At 41.6% G+C, this 14437-nt stretch overlaps 2 protein-coding genes and 1 long non-coding RNA gene across 15 annotated transcripts in view; 1 reads left to right on the top strand and 2 right to left on the bottom strand.

Annotated features, from left to right (window-relative positions):
• The window catches only part of LOC142045225 (uncharacterized), an 8659-nt gene extending 7573 nt beyond the window's left edge, over window positions 1-1086 (bottom strand). The window contains exons 1-2 of the long non-coding RNA XR_012654544.1: window positions 887-1086; window positions 333-467 (exon numbers count right to left, since the gene is read on the bottom strand). This is a non-coding gene — a long non-coding RNA (uncharacterized LOC142045225). The remainder of the gene's footprint in view (window positions 1-332; window positions 468-886) is intronic.
• Window positions 1-8824, top strand: part of REXO5 (RNA exonuclease 5) — a 23201-nt gene extending 14377 nt beyond the window's left edge. Inside the window, exons 19-20 of one of the 5 annotated variants that reach the window (XR_012654539.1) lie at window positions 4261-4465; window positions 8408-8824. Coding sequence is in view for 4 of the 5 variants with exons in the window: in XM_075058460.1 (XP_074914561.1) it covers window positions 4261-4363 (103 nt within the window). In the remaining variant the exon portion in view is untranslated. Of the gene's footprint in view, window positions 1-416; window positions 888-1723; window positions 3884-4260; window positions 5162-8407 lie in introns of those variants that run through there. The other 4 variants (XM_075058460.1, XM_075058463.1, XM_075058461.1 and 1 more) reach the window with 4 other exon arrangements.
• DCUN1D3 (defective in cullin neddylation 1 domain containing 3) overlaps window positions 7306-14437 on the bottom strand; it is a 22595-nt gene continuing 15463 nt past the window's right edge. For 8 of the 9 annotated variants that reach the window (XM_075058467.1, XM_075058471.1, XM_075058469.1 and 5 more), the window contains 2 exons: window positions 13601-14133; window positions 8859-11611 (listed from right to left, as the gene is read on the bottom strand). In XM_075058467.1, coding sequence (XP_074914568.1) covers window positions 11128-11611; window positions 13601-14031 — 915 coding nt within the window. In that variant the 5' untranslated portion in view covers window positions 14032-14133 and the 3' untranslated portion in view covers window positions 8859-11127. Of the gene's footprint in view, window positions 8324-8858; window positions 11612-13600; window positions 14134-14437 lie in introns of those variants that run through there. The other variant, XR_012654540.1, reaches the window with a different exon arrangement.

Below are 14437 nucleotides of genomic sequence, written 5' to 3'. Positions count from 1 at the left end.
AAGGCATCATCTACCAGTTGTTGTCTTGTGGTACCCTGATGTACGTGCTTCAGCCATAGCTGATCAAGGAGGTGGTTCATGCACTTGTTCTTATGTGAGGGACACAAGTGGAATAAACATTTTCACCAAGTGCTTAAGCTTTCATAGGAAGGAGCAAGTCCTAGAGCTGAGCTGGGCTTCAGTGCTAATATCAGGGATGCTTCCAGATGGGGTGGGCTTCCTGCCTTTCAGACCCTGGAGCCTGAACTGCCACAGTTACTCACTGCTTAATTATTAAACAGAAAGGTTAAATCTTTCCCAGGCAAGGCCCTAGTTACTGAGTACATACTTACTTCAGCAGTCTTCTTTCTGTTCTCTCACTGTGTCACTGTTCAGACAGTCAAATAAAGGTCACATCTCCCCTTGCTTTTCTTCAGTTGCCCTTCAACAGATGGGGTACCATTCCTTGTGGAGACAGAAGACATGCCCTGAAATAGAAGCAGGAAAACAGAGCTGCTTGGCAGCATCTCTTCTGCCTGGCAGGGCAGCCAGGCCAGGTTCTCCTCTCTTGCTTGCAAAGCTTCCTGCGAGGAAGCATGATGCTGTATTATCCTCTGCACCAAACAGCGTCCCTAGAAGGGAGATGCATCCCAAGCCAAGCATATATTTAGGCTTAATGCCAGTGACAATCCGTTTCAGCAAAGTTGCATGCCAAGGGCTGCTCTTGGTGTGATTTGCTCTAACTGTCAATTTCTAACTTTTTTAAAAAAAAATATATAATTTTTTAGGTTTTGGGTTTTGTTGGGGTTTTTTTTAATAATTTGTCTTCTTAAATAAAGATCATTGAGCTGTTTTCCACCACACTAAAGAATGATAGCATATAAAATGAGACAGCAGCAATTCCTACCTTATTAGAGAAGTGGTGGTTGCATGTAGCCATATGTAAATGGTTTCTTGCACAAGCTCAGTATCAAATACTGGCTTGGTTTAACTCAGCCATGGGGGACTCCTGAACTGAGTGCTAACTTCTGCAGGCAGTTTAGTAGCGCATGTGGTCCTTTGATCATCGGCTCTTTCTTCTGGGCTATAACCAAGTCAGCTTTTACATTCTGAGCAATTGTTTGCCTCTTCTCTACACCACTGTAGCACCTCAGTTACTTTGCATACTAACTTGTCAGCCCACTGGAGAGGTTTGGGGAGAGGACAGCTGTGGAGTTACAGTCCACACCATCTGTCTTCTGCAGCAGATTCACTGGTCTCAGTGGGTCCAAATTTACTTTTCAAGGGCCATCTCAAAGAAGCCTCACTTCATGCTTGCCTGTTGTCTCACATCACTGAGGGCTATGAATCCCACTAGCAGACCAGGTGGATTCAGGAGTTTGCATCCACAAAGAGCCTATAGAAGCCCACAGAGCCTGGCTCACATCTCTCAGGCTCCTGAGTGGGTTGGAAGGGAGCTCCATCCTAGGCTTGGAAGAGGTTTCTTGCCAAGTGAGGTTTCTGTATTACTGGTACCCAGAGGACTGACAGTCCAGAGGAGGCTTCTTGATTAAGAATGCCAAATAATTGTTGGGTGCGGGGAGGAAAAAAAAAAAAAAAAAAACCACAAAAACAACACAACAAAAAAACAGTTTTTCAGTCTGCTGACCCTGAAGGTTGCAGGCTTTGCACTACTAGACCAGCAAGCTTATGTGCATCAAGGCTACCCTGAGCAGAAATAACACACCTCTTGTTTCTGTTGCAGCATGCATGGATCACAATCTGGCCTTGGTCTGATGGGAATAAAAGATGACGGAGGGAGGAGTGCTTGTTAAACTGCCAAGTTTTTAAGCAAAGTCTTTTGTTAAGATATTTTTAATTACTTTAAATATTGATGTCTTTGTAAAGATCTCTTACCATAAGAACAATAGGCTTTCACTCTGTATCTTTTACAAAGCCTAAAAATAAAAGCTATTCAAAACATCTTAAAGCACAAAACCTTTTCCATTAACCCATCTTGCTGTGGCAATTTTCCTTGGCAGTGGGTGAGCTAGGCAAGTGCTTAGGAAGAGCTGGGGGCAAACCAGGGGGAGTGTTGCATAAAAGCCGATCAGTATTGGCGAGTAAGATGTAACCTGGCAAGTTGTTCATTGCTGGAGACTGATGTACCAGCTGGGTTGTCTTCACTGAAACATTGCAGGCCATAAACCAGCAAGCCAAGTTAATGTAGTACCTGCAGCAGCTGCTCAGTGGTTAAAAGCTGTTCTCAGGAATTGTTTGGATTTCTGGAAATGTGCTGTGCCAGCTCTGAAGCAGAGTTGCTGCCTCCTTTCTGGGAAAGTACAGTACTTAGTCCATGGAAAGGAGGAATTGGTGATTCATACTTCTTGGACAAACTCTACTTTCTCCTCCCTCCCTGATCCCCCCCACCCCACCCCTCACACACAAAAAAAGAAGAAACAAGAGAAGTTACAGTGTGACTGTGGGAGGGGCAAGGGCCATTTTAAAGAAAGCACACCTCTCTGCGAACTTCATACATCATCGCTTTCAGCAGGGAGCTGGAAGTGCAGAGTTGCACCAAGACTGCACTACCAGCAGTAGCATGAGGTCACTTGCAACCTGACAGCTTGCAGCCATTGCCACGTAAAATAAAGGCTGCTTGAGCATCTCTTGTTAATATATGGAATTTCCAAGCATGAGGATGCCTAGGAGAGCTTCCAGCACTCAGAAAAAAGAAAAAGTTTGTTACAAGGTTTGAATATGAGATGAAGGATTTCTTGATATGAATTAGAATAGGCTGAGATAAAGTTGAAATAGTTATTATTCCAGAAATTATTAAATACAGATATACAGCCTCCTACTTTCCAATCCCAAGTTCCCTGTGCTGGGCACTTGAGCAAAAAGCAGCTAGTGGCGTAGAAGTCGGGAGTTGCTGCGTGGAGGAGGCAGGCAAAAATATGGGCACGGGAGAGAAAGGCAAATGCAGCGCTAGCCCAGAGGCAGCACTAGTGGGCAGGTAGTAGATGCTCATGTCAGTGTCGTTCATACCTGAATTTAAAGCCTCCAAAACTCCTGAAATGAAACCGATTATTAAGATGGAACACAGCCAATTTTTTTCTTTTAGAAGTACTCTACCCCCTCCAAGCGAGCCTGGCATCCTTTGGCTGTGGCTATTGCAAACTGGGATAAGCATCAACATCAGGGCTACTACAAAATGTGAAAGGGAGTCAGTCCCTTCACCCAGCACTGCCAGTCCCCACTGCTGACCCCAGCCCAGCAGAGACCATGGGGTCAGGCAGCTCAGTGGAAGGGGGTGGATGGCAGACTGACCTCAGCACTCATCCCTCTGTAAGAATACACTCCTGTTAAGACTGTTCACATCCAGCATCTCCTTGTTGTAGATGCTTGCACTGCAAAGTTGAAAAAAACCAGCTAGTTTTCATTCCACGCACTTAAAAATGATGTGGTCACCTCCCCACAAGGACTAGGCAGGATTTAGTAAGCATCCAGGATTCCTGCTTGAGAAACTCTGGAGATGACAAATAAAACTAGCAAGAGTCCTATTTATAGTCATGAAAAAATAATTAATTTGTCCCCTTTTAATTGAAAATGTAAAAAGGACTTCAGCTTTAAATAAGACATTTTGTACAAAGCTTGAGCACAAAAAAGTGAACACCAACGTGTCATTATGTAAACACCACAAATGTTACTCATTTGTTCAGTAATGCACAGAACACTGTGCAAGTTCCCTTTCCAGTGGATTAGATTTCTGTAGCTGTTCCCCTCCCACCCCTCAGATCTTACTGGAATACAGGAAACCCAGAAGCTTTGGAACATTTACAAAGCTACAGTAGTCAGGATACATTGTGACTAAAGGATCTTTTTTTTTCTTTGAGGGATTGGTCATTTAAATATACAGAAGTACAATAATCTCACAGGTAAATGAATGGCAGCTTGGATTAGAAAAAGCACCAAAATATTTAATATACATCTGGCACAAATTCCACAAGAAGTCAGTAATGGACAAACCAATGCTTTGCTTATAAGAAAAGAAAAACCTCAGACTGCACTTAATGCTCTTCTTCCAAAAGGGACACGACAAAAACATTGCACTCAGGATTGCTATCAAGTAAAGACGACCTTCTTATTACAACCTATTTGCATTGTGCCTTAGATTGCACATTCTATAAGATGCTGTTTCCATTCTGTTCCAGACAACAATGGTGAGCAAAATGGTAAAACTACAAACCAAATGGGACTCAGTAGATGCATCATCTTGAATTTCTCCCACTTTTCCTCTAGATCACGGTTTCAAATTTGGCCACATCCCTTTAAAAAAAGACCCTACAGGAAACAGAATTTACTCCAGCCATTTTCAAGCATTACATTTCCACAGCACTTCTGATACTGCTGCCTGAAAGAGGAAGCACCGGTCTGTTCCAAGACAAGCAATACATTCATTGTTTCCCAGAGCAAGAAAATTGGATCATACATGGTTATCTCTTGGGTAAGTCTGAAAAGGCAAAAACCACTCCTGACACAAAGAACGGCAGATTCGATCCTATCCACCCTTGCTGGTTTTCTGAGGAACTGAGAGATCGATCAGCTAGTTGTATTCACACGTGAGTCAATGAAAGCCACACCAAGGTGTGCTCTCATTATTTTCTTAGAATTTGTTACTTCTCTGGGAGCACACGCTATCAAAATGCATTCCTTCCATAAAGGGCAACTTGAGGCTACATTGGGGCCTCAAGATCCACAAGCAAGTATTCCAAGAAATCCAGCTGGGTCAACTAGCTCTCCCAGGCTGACCTTTCTCCTCCACGCAGCCTGTCAAGGACTTGCGGTTGCTTCATGCCCTCGAGACCAGCCAGTACAAACCCCAGTTGCGCTGGGTCAGGACCTGATCCTGCCAGTTGCATCCATGGCTCTTGGAATTTGAGTCACTCGGCAACTGACAGCACGAGGCCCTCCAACAACTCCTGCCAGCCCATCTCCTTTTTTTAAAGACTATTTTAACTTACAGATAAGAAAGCAAGCATATTTTAAGATAACCATTTAGCGTGACTTAAAAAGTCACAACTTCAAAATATTAAGCACTATTCTGTGAAGTCCTCTAACGTGTAATACATATGGGAGTATAAAAACAGCAGCCAGCCTTCAGCTCCACTGATCCTCTGTGCAGGTTTGCCACCTCTGGTCACACGATCTCCCCACTCATGGGCCCAGAGAAGAGCAAGAGTCAGCAGTTGTAACTGCATAAAATGGCAACATTCAAGTAAACACACTGCTTCAACAGTAGGCAACCTTTAGTCCAAATATAATTTACGGGGGGGGGGGGGGGGGAAGCACTTTACAGCAAGAACATTGGAGACAGATGTTTTTTCCTGTCCGTGTGTGAAATGACATGTTATCTGGAAAGGGCTTATCTGAAGAGTGCAATTACGCAAAGATAGAAGCTTTTTAAAAATAAAAAAATGGTATAACCTCCAGAACCTGTTGGATTTTAAAACCTAACTACAGAAAGACTGAAGATCGCAATAGTAGCAAGGAACCACTGTAACATCAGTGATTTAAGGCAAGCTGTTAGCAGGACTAGTACGTTCGTGCTCCTTTTACCTATTGCCTCACACGTCCCCCCCGTCCTCTTGAAATATGTGCCTGTACAGATAGTGCAAGAGGCCACACCCCAAAAGCAGCCCTCAAACTGGAAGAAGAATCTTGTAGCAACAGTTGCTACAGCATAACATCTATATGGGATTTGCAATGACAGTAACTGCGTTGTAGTTTTCTTTGGGGAAGGAAAGGAAGGGACACAGATGTGTTGCATGAAAAAGAGACACCACCTAAATGCATTCATGAATACAACTGAGCACTGAAGCCACTCTGGCATCCCCAATACACTTGAGAATGCTCCAGCTTTGCTCAAGCATAAGGGTTTTATCCTGAGCCAAGATTCTGACCTCAGGGAGGAAAAGGACATGTGTAGCCTTTACACTTTTGCAGCTCCAATCTTTGCTGGGTGTTACAGGTCCAGTCCAACAGGGAAAACACAGTATTTTTAATCAAAATACACTCATGGCACTGCATCAGGTGGGTTTCTAAAGTTTTTCAAGGGCAAATGAAAAGCTGATGACTCCCTCTTGGGGAGCAGCTGCTCCATCTTCAATTTATTGTCAGTACAAGTAGCCTGACCAGGGAAGAGGATGTGTGATGATAAAAGCCGCTGAGCCATATGCGATGTAGCTCTAGTAGGTTACTCTATTGCACTCCAAAACTAGCACCCAGGGGGACCGACACTTTTGTTTGCAGCTTGACCTGGCTCCCTTTCAAAGGGTCAATTGCATGCAGATTAAAAGCAGTATACCAAAAAGTATGGCAAATAGATAATACTTAACTTGGGTCAATTAAAAAAAAAATAGATTACTTATCCAGGCATAAAATCCTGGGAGAAAAGGATGGTAATCTTAAACTATTCAAGTCTAAGAAAAAGAGGTAGAGATACCTATGTACTTCATGGTGAAGGAGTTACAGCCTTCTGTCTTACAATTTCATGTGTTTCACTTCAGTTGGCAATATAAAACCAAAGATTCAATCTTCAATAGTCCAGAGAGAAAATTTTAACACTGGTGGTTTTGTTTGCACATGACAAAATTGAAGCAGACACTTAGCTTTCAATACTTATTTGAAAAAATATTTATGTTTTGCTGTATATTGAAACACTACCCTGGAAATTTTTGAGTTTCAGGTTAAGCATCTTCCTTTTTAATATGAAAAGGTAAATTCACATGCACACATTTCGAGCAGAATGAGCTCAAGGGAAGAACCGGGTGCCCAATTTACTGAGGATCTTCTAAAAAAGGGTCACACTGCAGAACACAAGGCTGCAAGACCCAGAAACTCACAATAACTATTATTTCCCAATGAATGGGAATGATGTAACCTCAGCCAGCAAATTACATCCTGATCGAGGTGGCTATTAACTACGTGGTGTTTCTTTAACTTTGGTGGGCTTTTTTTGGAAACAAGGCTTAGAACTGTAAGGAAGATACTTATGTTGACAGTGTCATGAAAATACTAAGGTCACTAGTCAGTGCACAGCCATGTCTGGGAACCACAGGTGACAGGCTAGTCCTGGGATCCATGGGTTCTTCAGGCTCTGATGGACATGCACAGAGTGAAGTAAAAGTCACACAGGCAAAGCTGCTGCTGTCCCCAGCACTTTGAACCCCGCACCTGACAGCTGCCCTGCCCTCAGGAAAAGGGGCTGCATCTATTTGCAACCAACCCCAAGTCACTCGCTCGTCAGCAAAGCTCTTAAATGTGCTTGGCCGAAAAGCTGTAGTGGTTCAGAGGCTGATTCATGAGCAGATCTGCCCTGCCAGCCTGGGGAAGGCAGCGCTTGGCAGACCAAACTGCCACAGGCTTCAGCTGTCTGATTTTATGCCACCTGCCCCACCTTCATTTATTTTTCCTGTGGTTCTTTCATACGATTGCACAGTATTAAAAAGCTATAATTCTCCATATAGAATAGCACCAGCAGCAAGTAAACTCACAATTCAGCATTCAATTTTAATTAATTTCCTCGGTCATGTTTTATGGCCGGCTATGGGCGGAATCTTTCAAATCCTTACTTGAATCAATAAATAGTCTTTGACCTCAGAAATGCACCCACACAAGTAAAAATTAGCACAAGTAAGCCTCCAGTTGATCTGGGAGCCAAATTTTAAAGGTGTTGCAAACTATAATATGGTGCAGGTGGTCAGTGTTTTATTACTAGGGACTAAAGTTTACAGGAGTTGTATTTCTTTGCGTATAAGGGAAGGCAATAAAATGCCACAGAGTGCGGATGTCAGACCAGTTTTCCAGTATATTACTATAACTATCTATATAGTTTTCTATAGTTATTTATCTCAAGTTGCAGCAGATTCACTACATGCATAAAGTTTTCTAATGCATACTCTAATTAAAAAAAAAATTAAATAGCTGCAATGATTTCGAGGATTTCATCAGCATCACTGCTCACTACAGTGCTGTGCCCTATAGAATAAAGATTTAAATTATATAAAAATGAAGCGTGAATGTATTTGGCCTGTTCCACAGATATTCACAGTTTAACCATTAAACAAGCATATTTTTCAGAGGCTCCGGTATTGTTAAAGACTTCTCACAAACATGTACAAACCCCCACTCCCACACAGGTACACCAGCATTACAGAGTACGGTCTATTCTCGTTTAGGATCATAAAATCACCAGACAATCCAAGGGAAGGTCTGACGCCCTCTCACTTTCAGCACTGCCAAAGAATTGCACCTTCAGCTCCTGGTTCAGGAGTTTAAAACTGATACAGGTCTGGCTGGCATTCTGTAAATGGTAATTAAAAAAAAAAATAGTTAGGCTAAAAATAATTGGTACTTTGCTCGATATATCATTTGGCTATTTTTGCAGGTATTCTACCCAATGGATGGAGTTGCTCCTGCTAGGCTGAAAGCAGCGGAACAAGAGCAAGGCTGTCCTCTTGTACTGAAAGCATGGGACTTAAGCCACTGAGAATCCTATGTCCTTTCCCCAACACAAAATAAGATTTTCCATTCCTTTATATTCCATTCCATTCCTGTATATTTACCACCACCACCTTTAAAAAGAAGCTGTATTACGTTTGATACACTAAAACGGCTAAGCCTTGATGTGCTATGGACTGATTTTCTTACTGCTATCCATATTCAGACCACAAGATAAACACCTTCCTCAAAGAGCTCTATCCCTCATCCTTTGGAACTGCTGCAGTTTAGCATATTAATCAGTAGCAGCCACTGCCACAATTTTGAATATCCATTTGAATAGTTTTCACACTCTGGACATTTTAAATTCCCTTTAGGAAAAAAAAAATAAATGAAGCGATGAACAAAGCGTTTAATAGCTGAATGACTGAGTAGTCTCGAAATTATAAATACAGTCTTCATTTGCTATCAAATCAGTCTCCACTTGGAACTTTCACTAACAAAGCAGCCTCTGTTGGGGAATTTTTTTTTTTCTTTTTTTAAATTAACAGCACCAGCAAAAGTCTCACCATAAATTCAGTTATACCAGCACAAGTGCTTTGGCCTGCTTTGCTCACCAAATCAGAATAAGGTTTTGCTGCCAAACAGTGCTTGTGCCACAGTAGCTTGGAAGGTTATAGTAGTAAGAATAAAGCTTTGGGTGTATTTACCTGTAATAGAGCAAGTTCTGGGCTCCCCTCCTGCAAAGGGACAGGCTCAGCTGCATCTATAACAACTACATTTGTCTTCCACAGCTTAACACGTCCCCCAGTAAAAGCTTGCAGAAGCACCATGGACCAAACACTCCTTTTATTAGATGAAAGAGATGCTATCTGTGGCTTGTGGGTTTGTTTTTAAACAGTTTTCAATACCCACATTATGTTAGTGATTTATGATCTCAGACCCAAGCTATTGCATAGGCTGCACACCAGCAAAGCCAGTGACACAATTCAGGCAGATCCTCCTCCTCTCTGCTAACTCCCCTCAGGCACAGCAGATGTGCAAAGCATGCCATCCTGGATCCAGTGACAAGCTTGCCACTTAAAATCTGTTCCCCTTTAGCTTTAAAACCGTTTTATCACCAAAGCCATTAGATGATACGGATGACTGTCCAGGGTTTTTTTTTCGTTTGTTTTGGTTTGTGGTTTGTTTTTTTTTTAATTGAGGCTATTTTATGATCCTGAAATGCAGCTCTGAAAATAAAAGGTGTGTAATGGAAATGTATCAAATTCATTAAGCCAGTACTTAGCTCTATAGAAAGCCTTGGCAATCATCCCTTTTACCAAAAGGTGTAAAAAGTTGACATAGTAAAATTAAAAAAGGTATCATCAATAACCAAAAAAGTTTCAACCAGTGTTAATAAAACTCCCTTTAAGTCACAACAGTTTCAACAGGCAAATAGTCCCAATACAGGCATTGTAAAATAATAAATTGACTCCTATCCAAATATTATCAAATCAGTCTAAAAATGACTCATCTACACTGTTGTCATTAAGAACACATTAAGAATTCACTTTGTCATCAGATGCCGATATTGTTGCTCCAGAAAGTGTGGAGTATTAACTGCGATTTAGCAATTAAACATAGGTTTTAAAAAATTGGTTTGTCAATATTAATGCAAAAGATAGTTCCTTATATAGAAGTACTGTGCTTGCCAGACAAGTAAGATAATACTTTAGGTATAAATCAAACAAATTAAAGCAGAATTATACCACAGTTTTCCTTGAAGACTTAGGGTTTGTGTGTTGCTTCTGTCAACGTTTAGCAAACTTAAGAAGCAGAACCTTTGGTTCTTTTAGTCAAGTAAAAATGTTCTCATGTAACCACAAAAATACAACTTCCAGAGAAAATGGAAGTCCATCAAGAAGTCCACTTTCAATAAAACTGAGGTAGTACTGCTCTTTTATTACATGATGTGTAAGAGATTTAGATACAAATCGTCATCTACCACTCAGTTGACTGACAGGTACAGTAATTTTATAAAACAACCCCAACATTTAGTTTGAAACTCCAAAAAAAGGAATGATCTGGACTCATTCACTAAGAGTTAGCTTAAGATGGGAATTAGACATATTACAAAAAGCTGTTGCTTGTGTTGTTTTTTAGAGCCTTATTACTTGGGAATTAATGCATTTATAGTTAACAGTTAACACTGCTGTTCATCTTGGTATAAAACCTTAAAATTATTACAGCCTAAAATTTCAACAATGTAAACAGCACTACACACAGTACAGACCTGCCCTGACAGATGTAGTATGAAAAACTTAATCTGGCACTGTATAATTTAGCAATGTTAATTTAACCTAACTAAAAAGATCTACATTGTGCAAGAAATATCAGACTTACTTATACTAATCTGAAGTCTTAAAAAAAAAAAAAAACAACAAAAAAAACCAACCACGCTTAACTTGTAGCCAGGGTCAAATATTTCAGGGCAAGAGTAAAAGGAATAACCAAAATTAAGAAAGTGCCTAAAACATGATACAGCATTTTAGAGCCCTTTCAAAGACAAGGCAGAAAAAGGTGTAAAGTAGAAAAATCTGGAGCCTCGGTAATTTCCAGAAACATCCAGAGTTTACATTTCATGAAGGGCAACAGGTTGCTTTTGTCACTGCTGCTTCGACGCCGCTAAGTCTGTTCCTCCGCACACAGGCCCTCTGTGTCCGAAGACGTAATACATTTGGTTTCCTCTTCCTTTTTCCTTCGCTCCATTTCCCACTCCACAAAGGTATCGAAGAGACTCGGCCAGGCCTCGTCCTCGCTGTAGTTGCTAAGGTCCGGTCCAATCACCTGAGTAAAATTTAGAAACATGTTCCATGTGTCCCGGGAGATTCCCTTGATTCCTGAGGGGTTCTCGATTAGGAAGTGTAACCACTGGTCCAAAATGGGGGGCTTGTTTTGGGTGAAGACTAATTTCCAAAGGGCAATGGCTATTTCCCGATGTAGCGACCTCTGTCCTTCTTCAGAGTCCAGGCCGAACTGGAAGGTGAAACGATAGAGATCCTTGAATTTATCTTCCTGCTTGGCTTCATTTAAGAGGCTGGGGAACCTTGCACAAATACCGTCAATGCTGTCTGCGTTTATTGCTTTGCAGCCTTCAAAAAACTCCTTCCTATTAAGCAAGAGAAGATAAATTAGTGTGAGCACTTCCTACTGACTTGATGCGCTGAATGCTTCCCATCTCTGTTCAGCTATGTCAAATTGGAAGGAGGTTATTTGGACAAGACAAGGTATACTCTCAGCCCAGGTGGCACAAAGATTTTCACAACAGGAGCTACAGAAAAGAAAGACATTTCCAAGAAGTTCCTCATATCCTGAGGAACCACACGTACCCCTCAGATCTGCTGGGGCACTGTTAGCATTTGAAAGATTTTGCTGTCTGGCTTTCTGACTACTCGATACTACCACATCCAGTGCCTTTCACATTAAAAAGTGAATAAAAAATTCACCACAGAAGAAATGCCAAATGTTTGAAAGCACCACATTTACGCACTGAAGCGCCATATATAAGCCAGCTTGATTCAATATTGCCCACATCTAAACACCCATGCTCTGGGCACGCTGTTCTCAAGGGACAGAGCAGTTCACGTGGCTCTCCTGTGGTTTTTGGTTGCTCTTCCAGCCTGCAAAATAAAAAGGGTGCCAACGGCAACGGTCAGCAAGGCACCTGCTGAGAGAGTGGAAGAGAGCATGGCCTCACACAACACAGGCTACAATGCCACATATAAACACTGCTCAAAGCACCAGTCCTGTACTAATTAGCCTACTAATAATCTGGCCAAGTGGGTAGATGGTTAGCTCTGATTTCTCTGAGCCTCATAAGCATGTGTTATAACCAGCCAATGTTAACCAAAGCCAGCAGACTCTGACGTGGGATGGGCTGGAGGGAAGACAGGAGACAGGAGAGCACTCAGGAGAACGGAAGACCGCATTGCTTTCCTTGATGGAAGAAGTCAATCAGCACCCGTATCATGGAGCATGCCCTTAAACAAAGGTAACCTCTCACCACTACGTTTGTCCTCTCCAAGAAAATCAAAACGACATTAATAAAACTCATGGTGGTTGTGCAGAATCACAAATGCTACTTGCAATTCCATTACCATGTTAGTAAATACCTGCACCATCAGCTTCTAGTAAATCCACATTTGCATTCCAGAGTAACTCATCCATTTGACACACACCCACATCCACAAAGACTCTGAAGCTGCTGGAGTAGATGCTTGGTTCAGGGCTCAGAACACCAAAGTAATTTTGAAAGTTATAAGCTAAGTAAAAATAGGTAGCATTACTCAAACCAATGTAGATAGACCAAAAAATAAAAAATTAATTCTCTCTCAGCAAGTCCCTGTAGGAAGTCTTTATTTGCTCTTACCTGGACACTGATAATCAAGTTGGGGGGAGGGGGGGCTGTTGTAGTTTTGGATTTGTTTGTTCTGGTAAGTTTTAGCTGTTCTGTTGATTCCTGTAGCATCACACATGCTTATTATAAGCCTGCACACTGACCCCTTTGTCCAAAAGGACAGACAGCACTTCAAATACCAATCACTTGTCAGCCTGTATGAAACAGTACTGGTGTCAAAAACCTTGTGTTTCCTTCCCTCTCTATGCTTTAACAGGATTACTCTTGGAAAAAGACATTAAGTAGTAACACTGGTTAGGCAGGAACAATTCTTAGGAAGCAGTCTATCATTCCTTCACAGAATGATAACAGAGTTGGTAGCAATTACTAAGGAATCTCATATTACTTTAAAGTGAAAATTAATTTCAGTGTCCAATCTCATCACCAAGATAATGCTGGATACAGTAAAACTGTTTTTGGTAAATCAAGAATAAATGAATGTCTACAGAATCTCACTATGCTGTTCATCATTAGCAGCACAACGTCCGAAACCACATTTTTGGTTCTGAAACCCGCTGTGAGGGGAAGAGGAAAAGAGGGCAATACAGAGCTTACCTTCTGCAATGGTAGGAATTAATTTGATCAAAATGCAAGTGTTAGAAGAAATAAGTAAGTGAAGCTAATGAGGCTGTCTCTCCAACATACAGATGACAGGATATACTTTAACATATGAAAATAATTACAAGTTCTACAAGAACTAACCTTGTAAATTTGCACATGGTAGCAGCCTGGAATTTCCAAGCCAAAACTAGCACTTTAAATTCAGTGGGATCAACACAGAGGTCATTGCAAAATCGTTCCATTCCTTCTTCCAGTATGGCATCTTCCCGTTCATCCTTATACCTCCTAAATAACTCCCCGATCCTTTGGAGCGAAGATTCTTCTGCGCTGGAAACACAGTCTTTCTTTGTATCTCCAGAAAACGTCGGAGGCTGACTAGACTCTACAGCAGCGTCCGTTTTCTTTGTCCCATTCACAAGTATATCACCTGAAGATTTCCCGCAAGCTGAACCATGGTCGTCTTTGTGGACTGCACTTCTCTTACTATGAGACTTGCTGCCAGATTCCCTTTCCCCATTTTTGCTGCCAAGGGTAGAAGAAGGATTCTTGCACTTCGTGACACACTGGCCCATGATGTTGCAAGCCCAGCCTCTAGAGCGGTCCCCTTGCTGTCGGACACCCTCGCAGCTGCTCTTCAACACATCTCACCATGCCATTAGTGGCAGTCAACTAACCTGGAAAACAGTTTCAGAGTCAAATTGCTGTTTCTCCACAAAGAATATTGTACGTATTAAATGTGGGATAACATTCGCCAGTAAGAGACTGACTTCAGGATATTTAAGTTTTGCGTACTGAAAAGGAGTAGTGTACAGAAGGTTGGCATATGCCATAAATTTCAGGCAATTTCAGGCTGCTTTACCTAGAAATCAATGCAGCTCACTCAGTGGCTGCAGTATACTAACGGGTCCTAATAAAGGAAATTCCTAAAATTCTTACTGTAACATAGGTTACAAAGAGGTTGATTCATGTACAGGCTTC

The sequence above is a fragment of the Buteo buteo genome, chromosome 27 (assembly GCF_964188355.1).
Source record: "Buteo buteo chromosome 27, bButBut1.hap1.1, whole genome shotgun sequence".
NCBI lineage: Eukaryota > Metazoa > Chordata > Aves > Accipitriformes > Accipitridae > Buteo > Buteo buteo.
The sequence above is the reverse complement of the archived record's forward strand: the minus strand, read 5'-3'. Positions and strand labels throughout refer to the sequence as shown.